The 21,363-nt window shown below is 49.8% G+C and overlaps 2 protein-coding genes across 8 annotated transcripts; both read right to left on the bottom strand.

Annotated features, from left to right (window-relative positions):
* Nucleotides 1-812: 812 nt before the first annotated feature.
* On the bottom strand, nt 813-8,987 carry RNASEL (ribonuclease L). Of its 5 annotated transcripts, XM_052801706.1 has the most exons (9): nt 8,735-8,972; nt 7,951-8,105; nt 7,324-7,448; nt 5,392-7,018; nt 4,941-5,029; nt 4,335-4,525; nt 4,113-4,230; nt 3,203-3,318; nt 813-2,129 (listed from the first exon to the last, which is right to left on the bottom strand). In XM_052801706.1, the coding sequence occupies exons 4-9, from the start codon at nt 6,839-6,841 to the stop codon at nt 1,994-1,996; spliced, it is 2,100 nt and encodes a 699-aa protein (XP_052657666.1). In that variant the 5' UTR covers nt 6,842-7,018; nt 7,324-7,448; nt 7,951-8,105; nt 8,735-8,972; the 3' UTR covers nt 813-1,993. The 5 variants fall into 5 exon arrangements, with proteins under 5 accessions (XP_052657666.1, XP_052657663.1, XP_052657665.1 ...); XM_052801703.1 differs by lacking the exon at nt 7,951-8,105 and having other exon boundaries at nt 7,173-7,448; nt 8,735-8,987; XM_052801705.1 differs by lacking the exon at nt 7,951-8,105 and having other exon boundaries at nt 7,303-7,448; nt 8,735-8,987.
* A 4,099-nt stretch (nt 8,988-13,086) lies between these two features.
* On the bottom strand, nt 13,087-20,536 carry RGS16 (regulator of G protein signaling 16). 3 transcript variants are annotated; one of them, XM_052802185.1, is made up of 5 exons: nt 19,963-20,536; nt 18,537-18,638; nt 17,782-17,843; nt 16,286-16,452; nt 13,087-15,998 (listed from the first exon to the last, which is right to left on the bottom strand). In XM_052802185.1, exons 1-5 carry the CDS (start codon nt 20,040-20,042, stop codon nt 15,798-15,800), a joined length of 612 nt encoding a protein of 203 aa, XP_052658145.1. In that variant the 5' UTR covers nt 20,043-20,536; the 3' UTR covers nt 13,087-15,797. The 3 variants fall into 3 exon arrangements, with proteins under 3 accessions (XP_052658145.1, XP_052658146.1, XP_052658147.1); XM_052802186.1 differs by lacking the exon at nt 19,963-20,536 and adding an exon at nt 19,254-19,805; XM_052802187.1 differs by lacking the exons at nt 18,537-18,638; nt 19,963-20,536 and adding an exon at nt 18,016-18,333.
* Between the last annotated feature and the right edge of the window lie 827 nt (nt 20,537-21,363).

Genomic DNA, 21,363 nt, shown 5'->3' with positions numbered 1-21,363 from the left:
GTCCTCCTGCTTTCTGGGCATGAGAAAGACACAGTGAGCAACAAAAAAACAGCAGGGAAGAAAGGAAAAAATAAAAATATTGACACAAGAGGAGTCAACATTCTTCTGGTTGCATTTTCTCTAATGGCACCTCATCAACAGTTCCATAGTCAAGCTTTCTTGTTGTTACATTTATGTATTTTAAAAGGTTACCAAGACCATCAAAAGGGCCTTTGCTCTGAGCCAGGACCACTGATGCAGGCTGGCACATGGACCTCATGAGCCATGAGCACATGCGTGGCAGTCTGCAACCCAACTCACGCACAGCAATGCCTGTTAGTTTGCAGGTACATACATCAATAAGCACACACAGCTAAACAGATGTGCAGGGCTCAATGATGCATTCTGGCAGCCACCCATTGTAGGGGAGATGGGTCAAACACATCCACTGCCAGAGTTTTACATGTACACAAACACGCACATGAAAGCACTGATGTTCATCTTCACACCTCAACTCATCCACAAAATCCTCACCCTGACTCCACAAAAACAATGTAAAAACCCCCACCATTCAGCCCATTATTTCACAAGAGACAGCTTGCTTCTGAGGACAGGAAGGCTTCAGTACTTCCTAACATCTTTTCCCACCAAATACTCATATGGGCCAGAAGCAATTCATCTGAGCAGTGACAAAACCATCCACCACCTTACCTAAACAACCAAGAGGCACCTCCACAGGGAGGCCAAAAATCCCAGTCTATTTTATAGTGCTCCAGACTATCTCTTTCTGTGCAGAGGGGATGGGGGAACCTCAGTCATAAATGAGTGTACAGTCAGTTTTCCAGGCAAGTTTATTCCAATTTTAGTTCTCCATAGGCTAATTGAAAGAATAGCAATTAAGTTAAAAATCCTTTCAACAGCTGAAAAATATTTCCATAAGCAACATAAAACCATTGTGCAAAACAGTGTCAGCCGAGAAACAAGCAAGCCCTTGGACAAGCAGACAGACATTGCATGCCGTAAGATTTCAGAAATGGGTTTGTACCACCCTGCCTCCAGTATCGAAGCTCTGAGCTGGCTGCATGCTGCGGCTGTATGGGTACCAGCTCTGTGCAAGGGAGCCCAGTCTGGCAGGAGGACAGCTATACAGCACCAGCAGCACTGTTTTGGAGGCAGGGAGTGCTTGTCCGTAGCCCTGCCTCGCAGACACAGCCTGCCACGGCAGAGCTTGTCCTTTCCAGGAGGAACCGGTCCCTGCAGTCCCTTTGACGTCAGTGAGCTTTTTCAGGTGAGCCTGGACTACTCACAGTAGCAGAGTTTTGTGGGATTGTTCTCTTTATGTCCATTCCTTGTGGAAACGTCTCCTGCATCCCCCAAAAGAAGTCCTTGAGGTCCCAGCAGGCTGGCCTGCGTGTGCCTCTACCAGATCAGAGGGATAATGGGCCAAGGGCAACTCTGCAGCCACACCATTGCCCAGGCATCTCATTTTCTGGCTGCTGTGTTTCAAAAAGACTGAAAAGAGAGAATCCATGTCTTTCTAGGGGTAGATGAGCCGCTCATCAGTGCAAGTTGTAGGGAATATTGGCCCTAGCAAGGAGCTCAAACTCCTTTTCCTTTATCAGAAAGTCCCATGTTGTCTGGCAATGCCTGAGCTCTTCTCCTGCCTCCCAGATGCGTTGGGTATGTGGGGACTGTCCCATATCTCCCTGCTCTCCATAAGGATCAGGGCCTTGATCTCCACCTCACAGAGGCAGATAAGCCCAGAGGGACAGAGGTAGTCAAGGGGGACCGGGCTGGCACTCAGCTTGGTTCCTCTCCAAAGCCTGTGGTTGTTACACCAAACACTTCTGAAGCATCTTTCATTTCTTAGTCTAAGTCCTCCATGCTCTGTCCCTGCATGTGCTCTCTCCCATCTCCTTACCCACTTTCTTCAGCTCTCTTGCAGGTGAAGAAATAGGGCATAAAAGGAGGCAGTGATGGTGGGATCAGACATGAGACAGGAGGCAATGACGTCCTACAGAGAAGGGTCCTGAATGTCTGCAAAGTGACTGTATTTGGGATTCTGGCGTAAACTGTTGTAGACATAGATGGTAAGTGCTGGAAAAAGCTTCAAGAAATACTCAGCATGGTCTCCTATTCTGTTGCTGATCCTGAAAGAGAACAAAAACAAAATGGATTTTTAAAGCTTGCCCAAGGAGTCAAGTGGTTCAAGTGGTTCCTTCCTTGCAGAGAAAAAGCCTTTCCAGAGGCTTTTCTGATAACACAGGAAGGTTTACTAGAAATCCTTGAGCTGCAGCTTTTCTATACCTTCCCTAAGCCCCTCAATCCATTTTTTCGTTATTCCTCCAGCACCTCCATCTGCCTAATCCCACCTGCATCTTCACTGAAGACCAGTGCTGGCCACCAGCATCAATGAAACCATCACTGGGAGCTAACATCACCTCTAACCTCAAATGTAAGTGCCCATGACCATAGAGGGTTGGAGACTGTGGCAGCTCTTTAGGAGTCAAGACCTCCTAACAGGACCAGTGCTTCTGGATCCCTATCTCAAAGCACTTCAGCACAGTAAACATCAGCACTTTGGAAATACTAGCGAGGTAGATAAGGAGGCTTTTCAAAGGTTTAAAGGATGACACAAATATTTAAGAGTGATCTAAAAACCCTGCTGGATTTATGGCAAGAGCTGCAGCAAAAATACCAGCCCAGAAGGACACGTTCACAGTGTCCTCTGCTGTAGCGCCATGACCTGCCTTAGCTGTTGCAGACACCTCTCCAGCCCACTGGCTGCTCTGCAAAGGCAAGGGTGCAGAGGGAGCTGCCATCAAATCTTCAAAGCTGCTGCTATCCCTCTGGAGTAGAAGGCTCTGGTTGAGGATGTTCATCTGTGCGAGATGATCTGGGAGTCAGATTTTGCTTCAAAGTCAGAGGTCTAATCCTGTGAGCTAACTTCCTTTTCTTACCCTCAGGAAGGCGATTTTGAGGGCTGACTCCAGACTGCTTGCTGCTGTGACACACAATCTTTCACACACTGTTGTGCTGCCTGAGGACACAGCCCCTCTAACAAATGGGCTTTAGTGAACTTTCTCCCACATCCCAGTTGTGTTCACCCTTCTGGAAAAGCATCTGAAGAATATTTTGCTCTCAAACTCACTGACGCTTGCAGATATCCGGATGCTCCATGCAATGCAACTGTGGCAGCAGGGGCAAGGATGTGAACATCTACCTGATATTTGCGTGTTCATCCAGGTTTCTGATGAATCTCAGTAAGTCGGTGATGCTGTTGCTATATGGTTTTGTTTTCCCAGATTTTTCCATGATATTCAGAACAATTTTGTCAATCTGGAAAAAAGCACATAGATTATTCTCTGCCTTTCACACACTACGAAAGCAGCACATCTACCTCCACTCACCACAGCCACTGCCTTTCTGCAGGGATATCATCTTGCATGGAGAAATCTTGTGACCCTTAAAAGCATATTTCCCAACATGAGCAGAAGAGATCACTCTGCAGGGCATGCACCTTACAGACCCCCTGATTCTGCTAAGCGTTTCCTCTCCTCCCTTGCCAAGGCATGGCACTCATATTAGGACTGTGAACATGGCACAGGAGATTTTCATGCATATCTGGAGGGCAGGAGGGACTCGGGAATCTTGATCCAACTGTGCCACTGTTGAAGGGACCACGTGGGCTGCCGTACAGAACCAAGACTGTCAGATCTCAAACGATGCAGCACGTCTTTCCAGGATGCTATCTGCAAAAGCAGGCCTGGTCTCACTGCTTTTGAGCCAATCTAACAAAACACTTTTGCCAGAAATCTGCTGGCAGCAAGGGCCAGAGGTCCTTGTCTTAAGGGGTCACCCACAAACACCCTTGAAGGTTTGCCAGCTAATTCTATAATGACCATCCCCTACTACCACCCCAGTCAATAGAGCTCCCTTTAGCATCAATGTCTTTAGTCTGGTGTATTTCGACTACGTGGCTTAGATGTAATTGTTTCCCCCAGTTATCTGTATTTGTGTGGGGCTACTTTTTCCAGTTATGTTTTTAAACAGGGCCTGTGAAACACTCAGGCAAAGCTTCTGCCTAAATGTCTAACTCAAACCTCGTATCAATCCAAGGAGAAGAGGATTACCTCTTTGGTCCACCATGGATAAGGAAAACTTTCAGTAGTATTAGGAGCTTGAAAGACAGCTTTTTCGTTGCGGAGAACTTTGATTTTATTCCATATACCCTTCAGGAACTTGAACCTGCTGTGGAACGAGGAGCTTCGTTAGCTGCAACAGGACATCACTGTTCCCAGCACTACAGACAAATCCTGCACCGAAAGCTTTTCCTTTATACTCCCAGGACTTACGTCTGTTTGCTCCAGAAATAGGGATGTTTGCTCAAACCTTCCAAGCCTCGTTCATCATGAGAGACAAGGCTACTTACAAGATCCAGAGCCTCCTTGTAATCTGGGGAATCATCAGTCAAATCCTCAGGACTGACTTGGTGAAGGGGTTTCCTACCCCTTGTTAAAACATACAGCACGAGCCTGCTGAGGGCCTGCAAACAAACACATCACTGCTCATGTGCCAGATGTGTAAAACTTTCTACCAAATGAAAGAGGACTAGTATTCCTAAATGAGCAGACTGTGTACGTGGCCGCATACATGCACCTATAGGTGTGCAGAAGTATACAAATACACACAAACTTTGAAGCTCTGTGCACAAAGACAGACGAGATGGGCACCATAATCATGCTCACAGGGTATATATAGACATCCTAAGCACCAGCCACAGCCTTGCATCCTAATCACTATCACTCTTATGCAGCATCTATTGTTATATGGGGTTTCCCAAAAATCAAGGTGTTTTCTATTTGAGGATGCAGAAAGGCTTCCCATAGGATTCACAGCAACAGAAAATATCAGAGAGACCCTGAAATTTTAAACCATACATTGATTAGCAGGGAAGTTACCTCTAAATCTGAGTTTACAAGTTCTTTTTTGCCTTCAATCAACTTTCTTTTATTATCAAAGTCCGCCAAGTAAATTTTGCCACCTAAATCTGAGGAAATAAGAGAAATTATTAACAAATAATGGTGGAAAACCTTGATACAGTCTGTCACTGACTTCTGGATGGCCCCTCCTTTAGAAAACAAATCTCTGAAGAAATCTGCTGGGCGTTGATCTATCTGCAAAGCCCTGGAAAGGAGGACAGATCTAATGAGACGTAAAGTTGTTCTGTTCACTCCTCTGTGGCTGTCTGCGAACATATCTATACTTATTCAGAAAGAAGAGCTAATGCCACAGACACCCTGTTCTGCATAAAGACATCTGGTTTTTTACAGACAGCTATGAAGCATCTTCTTCTCTAAACTATGGGCAACAGGAAAGCAAAATGAAAACATCGAGAAAGCAAAAGATAACCTATGAAAAAGTTGCTGGGATGCAGATCCTGGTGAGCAAATCCGAGGGAGTGCAGTTCTCTCACTGCTTGGAAGATCATCCTCAGAGCATCTTTGTAATCCATTTGGTCTTCTGGTTCCTGCAGATGTTCTTCAAGGTTTTTCTCCCAGAGGGGGAAGCACAAGTACATGTAGCCTCTTGCCTTCTCAGCCCAGAAGAGCTTCAGTAGATGTTCACAGTGACCACATTGTTCGAAGAACTGTTTCTCTTTCTCACCCTCTGTACCGCGGCTTATTCTTACTGCTACTTCTGTCCCACCATAGAGCCCCAGGTAGATGCCACCCTGGGAAGTGTTCCGAATTCTCTGCTGGATGTATTGAAATATCTTCAGTTTACCAATCATAGGGCGATATATTTTATGAAGATTTTTCAGCTGGTCCCTCCAGCATTTGCTCTTTGGCTCCCAGTCTTTGGGGGTTTCTGGAATAAACTTGGCGTTATACTGGCGAAGAAGACGTGCCATGTTATGAGCACGGTTCCTATTAGCAACAGCGATAAGGTTCCCAACATCAGTCCTTGCTCCTTTTTCACACAACAACTCTGCTATATTGTAATCATTTTTCGCTACAGCCACCATCAGTGCTGTGTTGCCCTCCTCATCTGCATCATCAATATCTATTTCACCCTTCTCCAATAAAGCTTTCACCAGATCTGGGCTCCGCATTTCAACAGCTAGGATGAGGGCAGTTTTCCCACATTCATCTTTGCTGTTCACATCAACACCGCAGTCCAGCAGGAAACGGCCTATGGAGACACCTGACTCGTATCTTTCCTTGGCACAACCCTCCTTGAGGGCATGGATCAAGGCATTCCTATCTTTGTTGTCACAAATATTCACGTCAGCCCCCATCTCTTGGACAAGAGTTTTTACAACCGAGAAGTGGCCCTCCCGACAAGCATCCATCAGTGCTGTCGCACCTCCTTTATGCAGTTTCAATTTCTCCTCGCTAACTGCCCTCCTCAAATTCACATCTGCTCCTTTGCTATACAGGAACTTCAAGGCTTCCTCATTCCCATACCATGCAGCCTCCATGAAAGCTGTGAAGCCATTGTCGTCGTGGTCGTTAATTTTTAACCCACGATCAAGGAGGAGCTCCAGTATATTGACGTTTCCTGCTATCGCTGCCTCAGTAAACGCAGTGCCACCATTGTCCTTCCTGGCATGTGGGCAAGCACCTTTGTCCAGCAGAAGCCGGACCAGGTCCTCATCATCAGCTTGCACGGCACTCTGCAGTGGTGTCCAGCCACTTTCTGCTTTGGAATTCACATCTGCCCCCTTCTCCAGCAGCTCCAGCACATCTTTTCTATTACTGTCCCTCACAGCAGCATTTAACTTGAGGGCAAGGTCTTCTGCCGCCTCTGTGCTGGAAGGGGTAGATGCCTCCTGATGGCTGTGAGCTGTGGGCTCCATGATGGTCAGAGGGAGGGCTCCGTACCTCTGATGTTCCTCACCTGCACCCAGGGACCCCACCAAAGGATAGGAGAGGTGCAATGCTCAGTGCCTTCGTTGTGGAGGATGCTCTGGGTTTGGCTGACGCAACATGCTACGTAGGATAGGTTGCTATTTTAAGGGCTTCGTGGGCTTCACCTAGTTAATAAACAGAAAATCTTGTTTTATTAGACTGTGAAACCTCACCGTTTACACTTGATGTCCTGCAGATCTATGCGAGGGGCAACTAGGACAGCAATGCCAGTGCCAGCCGAGAGCTAAGGCTGGCGAGAAGCATGACTTTAGCACTTACCCAGATACACGCACCCATCATGTTCGTGTGCTTGGTCTCAGCACTAATTGCAGCCCAGGCAGGCATCCCCTGGAGTGTCCGGTTGAGGGGACAGGGGAGAACCCAGGGTGTTCTTGCTGTTAAGTGTTACCTCAGACTTATTACAGGTTACCTAATAAGCTGGCCCGTAGCAATTTTTTCAGGTGCTGAACGCAGCAGGCGGGCAGAGATGGGCATTCCCCTTCAGTTTTGGATAGCAGCCACACACAGGGTCCTGGTAAGTCCCTGATCCGATACCTGGAACGAGAGAGAAAAAGACAGCCTTAATCCCTCCTGCTTCCATAGGCAATTAGGAGACCCTACCTGACCAGAAGCCTTTCCTAAGCTTTTCACAACATGAAGAGGTTAATCAGGTAGGACCTGATCTCTCTATATCTATCTAGTATCTAGAAAAGCTGGAACTCCAATACCCATTTTCCTGACTGCAAAGGCTGGTTCAAGTTACCAGTGCTTTCAGCAGTCACTGTGTGACAAGCTGAACTGGAAATAAATTATCTAAGCAAATCAGAAGAAGGACAGAGAAGTCTTAAGGTATAAAGCCGAAGTATAAATTCACATTAATTTACGCTCAGGAAAGCCAAGGACTGTTTTATGGATGGTTTCTTCCCCCGCCCAGCAGGAAATGAATACCCTATTTCATTGATTTAGATACACTTCATTTACTTGCAGTAACTTCTATGCTTTTGCCACATATAAAAACAAAATAATAATAATAAAAAAAAAAATTAAAAAAAATTACTTTCCTGGCTGGAAAAGCAGCGCAGCATTCCCTGGGCATGGTGGGGCCCAAATTCCTTGCACCCCATCGGGAAGTCCAAAGCCCGGGGAGGAGGAAGGCAGGGGCTGCACACCTTCCTCCTCCTCTGCTGAGCAGCAGAGCGCAAGTGCTCTAACCTAGGAAATGTTTACACGGTTTCTATCCCATCCCGCTGATTTTCGGTCTGGAGCTGCTTCGCGTCTGCGTGTCACAGGCACCAGCTGATGTGCAAAGCCATGCAACCCTGCCTGGCGTCATCTGCCACCACCCACCCCAGGGAAGGTGAGGAAGAGGTTCCCCCCCGGCCGGCCAGAAACCCAGCCACTGCTTAAAACGCCTTCAGAGCCAGGGAGCAGCTTTTTGCAGCAGCTGCTCTCTTTGTTGCTGCTTCCCAGCAAGTATCCCCAGATAGTATTTGCTTCCCAGCAAAGCCTGCAAGTATATGCTGTCCCCTCCCAGGAAGGAGCAGTCCTGGGAGCATGTTATCCACTTGCGGGGGATGCTGGGGGGTTTTTTTTTTGGGGGGGGGGGCGGCAACTGAAAAGCACACAGCAGAGAGGTCATGAGCGAAGTGCTCTCCCCATAGAGTCCCACACACATAGACCCTGTTTACAAACATGCTTAGCAGCAGTGCAGGAGCTGAAGGCAAAGAGACGTTTAAATACACCAGTGCTGGGTTGCGGTTTTGGGTTGGTTGGGGGTTTCTTTTTGGGGGGGGGGGAAGCGCGGTTTGGGTTGTTTTTTTTTATTTTAAGCTTTTCCTCACCTTTTGGTAAATGCGTCCACATGAGGGAACTAGCCACACTGCTAAGTTTCACCCAGGGAACCGCGGAGCTCCAGGTCCGTTCATGCCACAGCCAGCGTGTTCCTAACTGCACCCACGCTGGTAAGCAGGCAGCTGCCAGCTGCCCGGGCACCAGCCTCCTTGTAGGCAGCTCTGTGTAAACACAGTGCTGCCCAAGGCAGCCCAGTCCTCCAGCCTGCGTGTGCAGGAAATACGTAAAGGAACCCAGGCTGTGACGTGCCACGCAGTTTCCCCCGCTGCCCTGTAATGTAAGATGAGCACACCAGCGTGCAGAGCCCATGCAACCTCCCCAGCAGCCTCCACCGAACCGTGCCAGCTGCAAGATACAGATCACACTTGAAACGGGGCTGAAATCACGCCTGGCTTTCCACTGTATGTTGGTATGTGCACAAAACAGGCATCCGCATATGTACACAAGAGACATGGCTGGATACAAACACAAGGGCACGAATGCAGAAAAGCACACCCTAAAGGGGTGCATGGATGAAGTCCTGCGCATTTTACATGCATATCCAAATCTTTATGTACACCTGCATTGCTTGCTCACATCTGCATGCCAACTTTCACAAAAGCTCTGCCTATGCAGGAGTCGCATCTTTGTACCTAACCGTCACATTGAGCATCCTGCTTTCCACAGCATGCAGCGCGTCCGCAAGGTCTGGCAACATCCCACGGTCCCTGGATGCAGTTTCACAGAGTTTGTGTTGCCACAGGAGACCTTGATACAGCCCCACAGGGACAAAGACCGTGAAAACTCAGAGAACAATCTCAAATCACTCTCAAGGCTGTCAAGATCCCGTTTTAATTCACAGAAATCTGCTGAATGCGACAGAATCTCTTCCAGTTCCACCAGAGCTGGGGCTCTAGCTGCCAGTGTTTAACTACCCAATTTCAGTCTGGAAAAAGAGACAAACAAGCAAAGTAGGGGCACATCACAGGCTCAGAGCCAACACATCAAAAAAAAGTCAACGTTACAATACATAACAATACCACGTCACCCAGCCACCCAAGTACAAAAGCCTTCTTCAGCTTGCTGATTTAATTAAAGTAGTTCATTATCTTGTGGTGGGAAGATGAAAAACCCTAGTACGGTAGGAACCCAAACCCTAGGAATGAGGCGTTTGCAACTGGCAGGGCTGTGGCAGAAGTATCCTGTGCCTGCATGCCAGCAAAGAAGGATTTGCTGGGAGCGCTTTCCCTATCTCTCATCCCTGATCCAAATTGCTTTCTATAGAGTCACAAGTTTAAACCCTTAGTCCCTGTGACAGGCAGTTTATGAGGAGTAGAAGGGCCTCAAAGGCTTTTTAAAAGCATAGGAGTCACAGAGCTCCTCTCCACAACCATTCCTGTAGCCTCTGGGCTGTGTAGTTCCTGCTGTATTTGCACTTCTGCAGAGTCCTTATTTGGCCCCATGCGCACAGGGACTCAGGAGATGAGCTGCTGAGATGAAGTCAGCAGGAAAATCAAGGGCACGATTAAGCAAGTCTTCCTTTTCCTCCATGCTGGTGGACCTACACCCGTTTTGGGACCCATCCCCTGAGATAACATCTCCGAGCATCCACACCCTGGCCACCAGTCACAAACATGAGCTAAAATGCGGCAACAAAAACTGCCTGCCAAAGTCAAAATAATTTTTAAAGTAGCTATGAATAGTAGGATGGCTTTTTTCTTCATGTTCCCTGCACTTGCTTCCTGATTATATTTCCAAATGGGAATGTCCCAGCGTTTATATGCTTGGCCATGCTGATGTGACTTTGAGTGCTGGAACACAGCCCTGGAAAACAGTCCACCAAAGGATGCAATTTAAACACTGACAGGTGATGCTATCCACGCAGAAGCATCAACCCCATTTCACTTTACCAGGGAGTATTTTTACATTTTTAATCTGCATTTGCTAGCTTTTTAGACTGCTGCTCAATCCTCACCACCATAAAAAAAACCAGACCAGCACATCTGCCAGCAGCAGTGGGCTGGGAAGAAGAGGTGAGGGCAACAGCAAGACAAGCAGGGACCTCACCAAGCAGGGCACCGTGTCCCAGTCCCTGGGCAAGGAGAGCAGAGCAGGTCCATCAAAAACATCCCAGATCAGCCAAAACAGGTCAAATAAGGAGGCAGGCCAAGAACCTGAGCTTAAATGCATTTCCCAAGCAGCAGAGGTCATTCCCCAGCAGCATTTCTCCCAGCTGTTTCTCATTCCTAGCTTCTCCCCGTGGGCTGAGCCCAGGTTGCAGCTGCAGTGGGTCAGAGCTGCCCCCCAGCACGGGCAGCCCAGCCCCGGGGAGGCAGGAGGGCTGCAGAGCCCAGTGCTGCCCTCAGCTCCCCAGCAGTGTCAGTAGAGCATGAATATTATCATTAATTTTTTCTCAGTTCCCAAGGCACCCTGGGGGTAAGAATCCCTGCACGCAGCTGGACTGGGTTGGCAATCTTGGCCTTTAGCTGCACACGTAGCGAGAGGGACGTGAGCCGTATGGAAACACATCACATGTGATTTCTGGCGCTTTATTCGGGCCAAAGCCATGAAGGCGAAAGCCACAGAGCGGGAAGCGGTGCGATACAGCTGCTACCTCCCCATCGGCTGGCACAGGGGCTGGCAGAGTGCTGCAAAGTGCTGGGTAAGGTGTTTGCGGTATTTGAAATGGCTCAGTGCATCCCCTTTGCTAGGGAGCTTCCTTCAAAAACATATTTAAATAATATTTTATAGCATTTATTTGCAGACCGTCTTAAAAAAAAATCATGGATGTACACACATGCACATGCAAACACATACAAATTTGCCTGCATATGTGTGTTGTTATGCATGTGTATCCATTGCAGTGCACGCAACAGAAAGCTCAGCATCTATACACCTATACATGCACATCCACCTGCCCAAATACTTGTCTTCATGGGGCCACTCATGCATGTATGTACATGCCCTAAGGCCACCCCAAAGGCTGTTTGGTCCTGCAGGAGCAGGGACCCCCAGCTGCAGGAGGAGACGGAACGGCTGAGCGATGATGCCACCCCACCGAGCCGCTGCTGGGAACATGCCGGGTCCCAGGGCAGAATGGTTTTTTTCCACCAAATAAATCCACCCCCCCCATCCCGGCTCATGGAAACCTGGCCCTGGAGCAACTATGTGTCACACCCTGGGGGGGGCCAGCACCAGCCCCCACGTTTTTCCCCAGAGCTCAAATCTTTCCTGCTTCCAAATTCGCAGCCTCTGCCCTGGGAAACTTTGGTCGTGGTTTATAGGAAGCAACCACAGCCGGCCATGCCCAAAGGCAGTCGCGGAAAGCTTCAGCTCCTCTTTCTCAACACCATGTTGTGGGCTGGGGTTTTTTTATCCCCCCAAGGCTTTAAAGGTTTTGTTACTTCACCACTGGGTTTTGCCAGCAAATGCAGAGAACACGCTGGACGGAAGAGTGGTTTTATTGACCAAGTTTTCTCTTTGTGAAGCATCTCAGACTTGTAGAGATGAAACTACACTGCCAATGGGATACGCTGGTACCAGAGCTGTGAAGTCTGAGCGCTACTGCCGAGATTGAGACTTGGCCTGGACCTTCCATTTCCATGCATGGTGCATCAAGGATAGATGTACCCCAAATTTCCTTCTAAAGAAAGTTCAAAAAGATTTTCATTCTAAATATTTCTTACTTGTTTTGTTAGCCAATTTAAATATTTTTTTAATGGAGAACCAGTTTTAAATTAACCTCAAGGTGTGCAAGACAAAATATTCTTTTTTTTTTCAGTTAGAAACTGCAGTTAAAAAAAAAAAAAATTTGTTTCTATCTGCTTCTAGACTGTTTTGCTGCTCTCACCGAGTCTTTCATGCCAGATAATTTAAATACTTCCTTGACACCCTTCAGCTCATTTCTTCCCTCTGACATGCACTAAGATCAGGTATACATGCAGACTGCTGCTTTTCCGAACTGCCTGCCTTGTAAGACAAGGCCACGCTTAATGAAATAGTGAATAAAAGATAAAGGGAAATTTAAACTACCTTCCTCCGGTTAGGTGGATGACAACTGTAGGGAATAGGGATGGAGAAGAGTCAATGTATTTTACAATGAACGATGATCCTTGGACTCTGCACGGTTGTATTAGAAGAGACCCAAGGTGGTGTTATAAACGCAGTTGCTCGTAAAAGGCTTTTTAATGGCAGCAGCTGGCTTGTGCTAATAGGAATACCTTAGGACCTAAGTGCTCCTGAGCTACAGTCACCTGTGATGCTAACTCCTCCTTGGCAGGCCACTCTCCTCCGCCCACTGACGCAGGCCAGCTAATTTTGGCTTCCGAAGCGCACTTTAAATAGAAAGAATGCAGCTTAAAAGCATGTTTTGTTTGGTTTTTATTTGGGACGTGAACATCTCTGAGCTACACTTGGATGCTCCCCTCCCTGCATGGCTCGTGCCGCAGGCAGCCCTCCAGTGCTCCTGCGGTCCCCGGAGATGCACACACCACACACCCATCCTCTGCCTTCCCAAAGCATCCCGTAGGGACACAGGGGACTGCTCAGACCTCAGAGACAGCACATGCTGCAAAGAGGTGAGATGTTTTCTAATAACCCCTCTTATACCAGATACTTTCCCCCTTGTAAATGAATTCAGTCATCAGCTGAGGTATTGATAAAAATCAAATATTATTGATGACAGCAACCCAAAAGCAGTTTTCACAAACAGCAGCCCTCACATGAATCCTCCCGTGCTTTTAAGACAATGGTGTCTTACTGATATTAAATAGGTATTGGGAACTGCCGTCCTGTAAAGAGCTCAGAAAATGGTGAGCAATACAAACAATACCAAACACCCTGGCAATTAATATATTCAAAATTTAACTTCTGCTTTCATTCTTGCTGTGAACTGTTCAGTTCTCTTCAATAAGCCAAATACCATGAAGCTTTACTTTTCACAAGTCTTGCCCTTCCTTTTCTGTTCCTGACATTGCAACTTTTAAAGCGACTGTAAATGCCCCTTGAGCCATCCAACACAAGCAGCTTGCTTTAGTATGCTTTGCAAGTCATCCAAAATTAGAATGTAAAAATTAATTGAAAGCCCACAACCAAAAAACCCATGTTGTCGCAGTATTTTTCTCTTTACATTTTATTTTATAATTACAATATTATGTTAGTAATGAAAACGGACCATTGTGCGTTGCTCACTTCAGTAACACAACGAAGGTGGTTCCAGTTGTAAAAATAAATAAGAAATAAGAAAGCAGCTAAAATCTCCCTGTAAATGCAGGTGGGACCCACTGAGGCTCAGAGGTAGAACCAGGATGGGGAAAGTGGAAGAGGACTCCGAATAATGTCCCCAAACTGGTCCTCAGTCCCTTGCTCTGCTCAAACAGCCATGAAAAGCCCGAGCGATCCTGTGCTCCGGCTAATGGTCAGGAGGGCAAAAGATGGTTCCCTTGGCAAGGAGTGAGTACCAGCGGGATAAGGACCTCAGGGTTTGGTCTTTAGGGATAAACAGAGGCACGTGTGGCAGCCCCAGGCTGTCTCAGTAGGAAACAGTGCTGGTGGGACATTCCCCGTGACCCAGCACAGGACATCCACAGGCTCCCCATCACCCACCCATGCGGCTGCTGGCACCGATGCTGCCAAATGGGATCCACAGCTTTCTGGGGTGGCTGTGGGACCCAGAAATCCCTGCTCAGAGGGGCTTTCTGAAGAGCTCGCCCCACAGGTCTGAGCTGATGAAATGTCCTGCCGCCCCCCAGGACGCTGAATTCACAGCACACATCGCTGTTTTGCTTGGCTCCCCGGGTTTCTGGTAAAGCGCTGTGGCTGCAGATTGGTCTCACTGGCTAAGGGAACATCATGCCCAATTTTAAACCAGGGGAAAGCCCCAGGTTTTCTCTCCCACATGTAAAAAATAAGCTTTCAATAGGATCACTCACCAAAGTGCCTGTTTTACATCACTATTCTCTGTCTAGGACAAGCTGCTAGTCTATGTGCCGAGATGCCGTCCACATCTATAAGGGGAGAAAGGAAACAGCTCGGACTGCAAAGCATCATTTTACTGTCATCAATGGTCCTCCGAGCTCACGGGAAACCTGCTATCTTAGACACCTCTAGCAGCCCTTGCCGGACTGCAGCTCTTGCTGCTGCTGTTCGCGTACCTTGCTCCATGGTCATGTTACAGATCTGTCTGGTTATCTCTCTTAAGTTATCATACGGAAAAGGTGGGAGGCATGCTAGGTGCTACAATATCTAAAATAATTTAATTTACAAGCTCCTCGGAGCAAGGGATGTGTGTATGCTTTCAGCAGTGCTCTTCTAATAAATATATATATAAAATAATAATAATAATAATAAAATAAATAACAATAATAGTAATAAAAATTTATGCATGTGACCTAAGATTATGTGCAATCTAAAGGTCATGTAGTTTAAGTGAGGGATAAAAATGTCACTGCTAGGGATATACTATACTGGAAGAAGGCATAAAGCTTTGATACAGAGCATGCGTAGGAAACGGCAGAAGAAGGATCTTAGGATCAGGAGAAGGCAGGCGCAGGGTCCCTCCAGCTGAAAATGCCACGCAGTCTTTGGACTTCTATTCTGGCCATTCCCTCGTAGGAAAAGCCCTGCGGGCAGGTCTGGGGTGGTTGCCCTGGGCACTGCGGGAATTGCAGGCTCCTGCGCTGGCTCTGCAGCCAGCAGCTGATGCTGCAGGTCAGAGGCAGGGTCCCGAGAGCAGGTGGGAGCTCTCTGGTTACGGATGCTCAGGGGAATCCGGTCTCTTTTTCCCAGGCTTGCAACTCAAATCTGATTTCTTTCTGTCCCTGTGGTGGTGCAGGTCTCTGGCCATGCTGCAAGGGGAGGCATCGGGTTCCCACCCGTTCCACTCCTCTGGGGAGGGAGGACCTCTCTTCCCAGCAGCTCGGTGGGAAGCAGGAAGCGCTTGAGGTCCTGGGGATCCTGCTAAAATGCCAGGACTTCAGCCGAAACCCCACCGTGCGGACCTCAGCCCTCGCAAACCGTCTCCCAACCTCCGCCTGGTCCACCGGCTGGTCCCCCCGCGGTGAATTCAGGCTCGGGTCAGGTATGCGACCGCTTGCTCATGCCACAGCTGGTGGCCTGCTTGGTCATGTCCTGGTAGGAGGCGGACTTCAGGAACCGGGGGTAGGAGTCCTTCTCCATCAAAGTGCGGGTCTTGGCCTGGGCTTCGTTGAAGCAAGCGGAGGTGGCACCTGAGAGGTTCTTACGGGTGATCTCCCTGGTTTCGTGGTCAATATTCACCTGCAAGGAAGCAGTGTCCACAAACATTAACTTGGCATTAACTCCCCTCCCATGGGGGGGGTGGGGCCGAAAACTGTTTTCTCCGTCTTCAGATGAGGGTAAAGATGCTCACAAGCCTTTATAACCCTTCATGTTGGTAGACCACGTGATGTTAGAAATGAAAGCTCTCATGAACAAGAACATATCTTCCCACTGAGGTGAGAGCACTTTAATAAAACCCACCAGGATATTTTATTCCTTTCCCACCCTGTTTGATGCCACAGGACAGAGGCAGAAAATGCTCTCACCTCCCTGGGCGCCTCACTTTGGACAAACTCCTCGAAGATCCTGTTCGCCTTGGAGGCCAGCTTGGTTTTCGACCGGGTCTTTTTGAAGTCCTCGCACGCCAGCCAGAAGTCAAGGTTCTCCTCGCTGAACTCTGTCTTCAGGAAGGTGTGGAAGGCCGTCACCCCGCCTGGGGAGGGGAGAGAAGAGCAGTTAATGGGGCAGAAGGGGGGGAAGAGGAGGACCACTGCCAGATGCAGTGCTGCCGGGTGAGCATCGCCCTGGGAGCTCAGACCATGACATATGCAGATTTCCTTTCCCTCCAGGCAAATTCCACCCTCTGAGATGCTGCTAATTGGCCTCTAGACTCCAATAAAATCCTTTCCCACAGACAAATAATCCTCTGTTTTATTTATCTGACCTTTCTGTAATGAGGCTTCAGAGTATTTTCTTTACAGCTTTGGAAAAGGGCTAATTCTACCTAAGGAGAAATCCACTGACGTATCAGTACGCCTGCAGGAACCGAGCAGTGATGGCTTTATTTTTATTTCTCAGCTGAGATCTAGGGAGAACGAGATGCTGAGGAGTATGGGAGAGTAATTGCAGTAAGGATTTCAGAGCCAGGCTGGGGGGATGTATTAAGTTACAAAGCCAGAGATGCTTATTAGCCATCACAACACGTGAGGAAGGCTGGAAAAAAAATACACCTAGGCCCAAACTAGCACTATGGAAGGACTTTCTCGTGCTGTGGAATAGCTTTTAAGGTAGACACCTAATTTTATATTAAAATTTGGCACTTCTAACATTGTATACCTGCTGTAAAGCCCAGCGTAAGGAAGGGTTTACATGTGGGACTCAAAAAGAGTTCCCCTCTCTGGGTCTGGAGGTACCATCTGCATGGGGGCTAGGGAGGCAGCACCTTACAGGAACCCTGCGTATCAACATACGCATAGCAAATATCAGAGGGGAAAATGGCTAGTGTAACTCAGTAAAGCTGCTGAATTCCTTCTCCCTGTGGAAAAGCCATCCCCAGAGGCCCAAGACAGACAGACAGAGGGCAGCAATGCAGTTTTCTGAGCAACAAAAGCCCCTGGGAAGGTGGTTGCGTTGCTGTGCAAAGGGCACAGAGAGCGGACACGCTGCCTTCTCCCGAGTGCGGAGAAGGGGACGGTCAGGGCACGGCATGACGTTCCCCCGATGGACTGCTGCACACGGGATGCCCATGAGGATGCTCCTTTCCTGAGGCAGCAGCGAGGCATTGCGAGACAGTGCTTGTGCCCCCCCAAAAACACCCAGCCAGAAGAAATGGGTACAGCTTCGCGAGCCAGGCAATGGGTCCCGTGCATCAGCTCTGTCAGGACAGGAAAGGGGCCTCTTTCTAAATCCTAAACCATCTCATTTGAGGAGGAGACAAGATTTCCTCGTACACTGGCTGCAGGTGCACGGTCACCCCCTTGCTCATCCAAGCGTACTCATCCTACGCATTCTCACCAAGAGAAGAAAACAAGATCCTACTCACTTTTACTCTTCAGGAGCTGGTCGAAGGACTCCCTCCATTCGAGTACCTCCCGTGAGGAGTCTCTGGAAAAGACAAAAGGGAGTAAGGCTCGCTGTCCCACCGAGAACAATTCTCCTGCCCAGCGGCAAAGGATGGGAGCACTTCAGTAAAGCGGCCCCGTTGATGAGAGACAGTGCAAGAAGGGAGGCAGCGGCACTCGGTAGGAAATGAAAGCGAGACCCCAGCATCCATTACCTGTGGGCTCTCTTTCCTTTCTCCCTTTCTTTTACCTTCCCCGATGGCTCACCAGACCTCAGCTCCATAGTGCAGCTTTGGCCAGGTAGGCTCTCTAGAGGATACTCAGAAGAGCCCTCTTCTGCTGGTACAAGCCCAGCAGAACCTCCTCTGCAAGAAGACACCCTGCCTTCAGCAGCGATATTTAGTATTTTGTTTTCAATGCCGCCTGCATTCCCCAGGGGTCCCAGGCACTGATCTGAGCCACCAGGAACTGCGGGAGCCCTCTGGGTTTCTTGCCTATTGCTAAGGCCCCGCTCTCTTGTGCCTAATGCCAGAGCATCAGTTCCCCTGTCTGATTTTATAACTGGTAGAGCTGGGAAGTGATCCGCCTTCCCTGCCTGTCAGGGTGGGACCATGGGGAGGGTGAGCTGCGTTCTGTCCTCTCCGCTGCGCAGATGGGCAGGAGCATCCCCCAGGACAGCCTGGTCCACGGGGACCTGTCCCGGGCTGAACCTGGGACAAGGCACTGCTTGGCTTACCTCCGCCTGGAGCCCAGCTGCAGCTTGCTGGAAGTCCCGATCCTGTGTCCCAGCTCTGGTTTATGAAGCAGGATCCCTAAGCGGGTCTTCAGATCCTTGGCTCTGGAAGGGAGGAAGGGGAGAGGTGGGATTGATTGCTGGACCACCGGACTGCTGCCACCACCCCCCCCACACCTCGCAGGAGCTACACCCCACAGACCCGACACAGCTCGGAGGGGCAGCCCTTGGTCCTCAGCTTCAGCTGCTTATTTGCCTTCTGATGTACGAAATAAATGCTCCCCCAATTGCTTTTTCTGCTCCCTGGCAACCACGCTTAGCAGTGCATTAAGCCCAGGGGAAATGTTTCCTCCTGCTCGCTTCCCAGGTAGCGCCGCATGCATTTATAAAGCACGGTGAGCTTTTTCCTCTGGGGCAGGTAGCAAAGCAGCTGCTGAGCGCCCAGCTGAAGCCCCCGCAGGCCCCCCCACCCCAGCTCCCTAGAACTAACCTGGCTCCTTTTCCCGTCCCCCTCTCCCAGCAGTGCTACGCTGCTCTCAAAGCAGTGGAAAAACACAGCGATTGCTTTCTGCTCAGCGGAGCGGGAGCATCTCCCTGCTGCGAGGCTGCTGCAGCAGGGCTGACGCTCCCCTGCTGTTTTGGGGGGTACCCCTGAGTCACCAGGAACCTACCACCACGCCATGGAGACGGCTGCGCTCCCCAGTGGCACCATCCACCTACCCCATGCCTTTGAGACCCAGCGAGCCCGGTGGCAGCACGACGGTCCTGTGCCAGAGACCCTCTGCGAGAGCCTGGGATGCTACTGCCCGTCACCGTGGCTCTGTGGCGGTGGCACGGAGGCACCTCCCTGCCGGGAGGTCTCTGCGGCAATATGGCAGGAGCTGCTGCTAAATCGGCTCCTCTCCCCGGGGTCCCCCCGAGGCAATGCGCGGCCCCGCTGCTATTTGTGTGCTGCAGCTCATTCAGGCATCCCAAGGCGCTCATACAAAAATAAGTGTTTAAATGTCAAGCCGGCAGCGTGGGGCTTTGTAGCCATGTTTGGCAGGAGGAGCAACATGTCACTTACTTAACATTTTAACCGTGTTGACAAAAATAGTCCTGCTGCTGTCAACTTGAAGCAGAGACAGAGCCAGAGAAACAAGGCTCGTGTGTTTGTATGCCCACACACACGCAGGGCAGCCCTGTCCCGCCTCCTCTCCCTCTGCATGTTTTACCTCTGTGTTGCCCTCCTGGGGAGCAGAACGGAGGCAGCCAAAATAAATCACTCGGGCTATCCTTCGCTGTGTGTTTCCTTGCGGTCTGCACCCCAATTTGTACCGAAACATCATGGCCGCAGCAGCAGAGGCTGGCCCGGCCGTTCCGAAGTTAGGTGCATCTTTTCCAGCTAACCCTCCGCATCCCAGAGCTGTGGCGTGGCGAAGCCTCTTACCTTTCCAGGCAAGTGATGGGGAGCGCAGCTAAGCCCCGGCACATGCTGAGAGCTGGGCACCCAGGCATCCAGCAACTCATCGGGTCCTTGCAGTGGTGGCAGGGATGTGCAACAGGCAGCTGCGGCACCACCTGCGCCCGCGGTCGTGTGCCATCGGCTGGAAAAGCGGCGAGGAGCCGTGCTTTATATTGGGTGGGAGGCGGGAGAGCTGGGAGGGGGACCCAGCATCGCTCCAGCCTCCAGCCAACCAAAACTGCTCTGGCAGCGCCCGGTGAAGATAACGGCTTAGGTAGGTTTCTTTTGTGCTGTTAGGGGAGGGGGGAGTGGGAGGCCCAGGCTTGTCCTCGAGCATCACAGTCATAACTGCTTCCTCGATAACAGGAAAAAACAGGCTCGTTTCCACCGACGTGCGGAGCCTGCTGAGTAACCGCCGGCGGGGGGGTACGCAGATAGGGAGAGCGAGAGGGACAGGACAGACGCCGTAATGCACGGCAAATTCGTCAGCTCCGTCCTGCTGCCTGAGGACTTCCAATCCTCCCAGTGCTGCAAGGGCTGGCGTGGCGGCATCACAGCAGCATGCTTTTCCCCAGGTGTTTTAAGCAGGGGATGCCAGTCCCCAGCAGAGTCAGGCTGCTTTGCAGCATCCCAGGAGAAAATCTAAAGCCTGGGGGAAGGGTTTGCGCTCCCCAGAGCAATGCAATACGCCCCTTCTGCACTGCAGATAGAGCAGAAGGCTGTAATGTTTCCACACACCCCCAAATTACACTGCCGGTCCACAGCTAGAATAAATAAGGACCAATGTCTGGCCCCACATGCTGGCAGAAGTTGCACTTCATCACAAATTCTCTGCTGGGTCTATGGTGGGAGAAGGGAAAGGCATGTGCATCAAAGAAAGTCCAAGCAAAGCGTGGGAAAGCATCTGATAAGGGTGGATTCTAATGAGAACTGAAGATGGAAAGAAGACACTAAAAGCAAGGGAGAGGTTGGAGACTGGAGGGGAAGGACTGAACCAGCAAAACAGAAGGATGAAAAGAAGGAGTTAAACCAGTGTCAGACACTGCACACCAGCGAACCCCAAGGTCTGGTGCAACAAGCGGAGAGGTCCATGATGGCCAACAGGTCCCACATGCCAAGGTCGGGCTCACGCAGGGTCCCGGAGAGCTGCCCTCCCTGCAGTTCCCCAGTTGGTGGCTCTGGGAGGGAACTCACCACAGTGGGAGCGAGCAACCCTAAACCCCCCTGCCCAGAGCCATCCCAGGGCAAAGGCAAGAGCTGCCATCTCCACTCCTCATCCTCTTCCTTCCTCCCCACTTGGTCCCTGCTATTACCAGCTCCGCAGCCAGCACAGCCATTTTTCCAGAGCTCAGGTTGTCTCCTACCCTTGCTGCCTGGATTAATCAT

This window comes from Harpia harpyja, chromosome 11 (genome assembly GCF_026419915.1).
Source record: "Harpia harpyja isolate bHarHar1 chromosome 11, bHarHar1 primary haplotype, whole genome shotgun sequence".
Classification (NCBI taxonomy): domain Eukaryota; kingdom Metazoa; phylum Chordata; class Aves; order Accipitriformes; family Accipitridae; genus Harpia; species Harpia harpyja.
Note: the sequence above shows the minus strand (reverse complement) of the source record. Positions and strands in the feature narration are given on the sequence as shown.

What these genes read in the sequence shown, in the direction of transcription:
- RNASEL (XM_052801703.1), bottom strand. Translation starts at nt 6,841, where the DNA reads ATGGAGCCCACAGCTCACAGCCATCAGGAGGCATCTACCCCTTCCAGC. An exon ending in TATTTCTGGAGCAAACAGAC is followed by an intron (nt 4,231 to 4,334) that starts GTAAGTCCTGGG and finishes CTCGTTCCACAG; the next exon opens with CAGGTTCAAGTTCCTGAAGG. An exon ending in ATCCATGGTGGACCAAAGAG is followed by an intron (nt 3,319 to 4,112) that starts GTAATCCTCTTC and finishes GCTTTTTTCCAG; the next exon opens with ATTGACAAAATTGTTCTGAA.
- RGS16 (XM_052802185.1), bottom strand. Translation starts at nt 20,042, where the DNA reads ATGAGTTGCTGGATGCCTGGGTGCCCAGCTCTCAGCATGTGCCGGGGC. An exon ending in CCCATCACTTGCCTGGAAAG is followed by an intron (nt 18,639 to 19,962) that starts GTAAGAGGCTTC and finishes CCTCCCTTCCAG; the next exon opens with AGCCAAGGATCTGAAGACCC. An exon ending in AAAGTGAGGCGCCCAGGGAG is followed by an intron (nt 15,999 to 16,285) that starts GTGAGAGCATTT and finishes GCTTCCTTGCAG; the next exon opens with GTGAATATTGACCACGAAAC.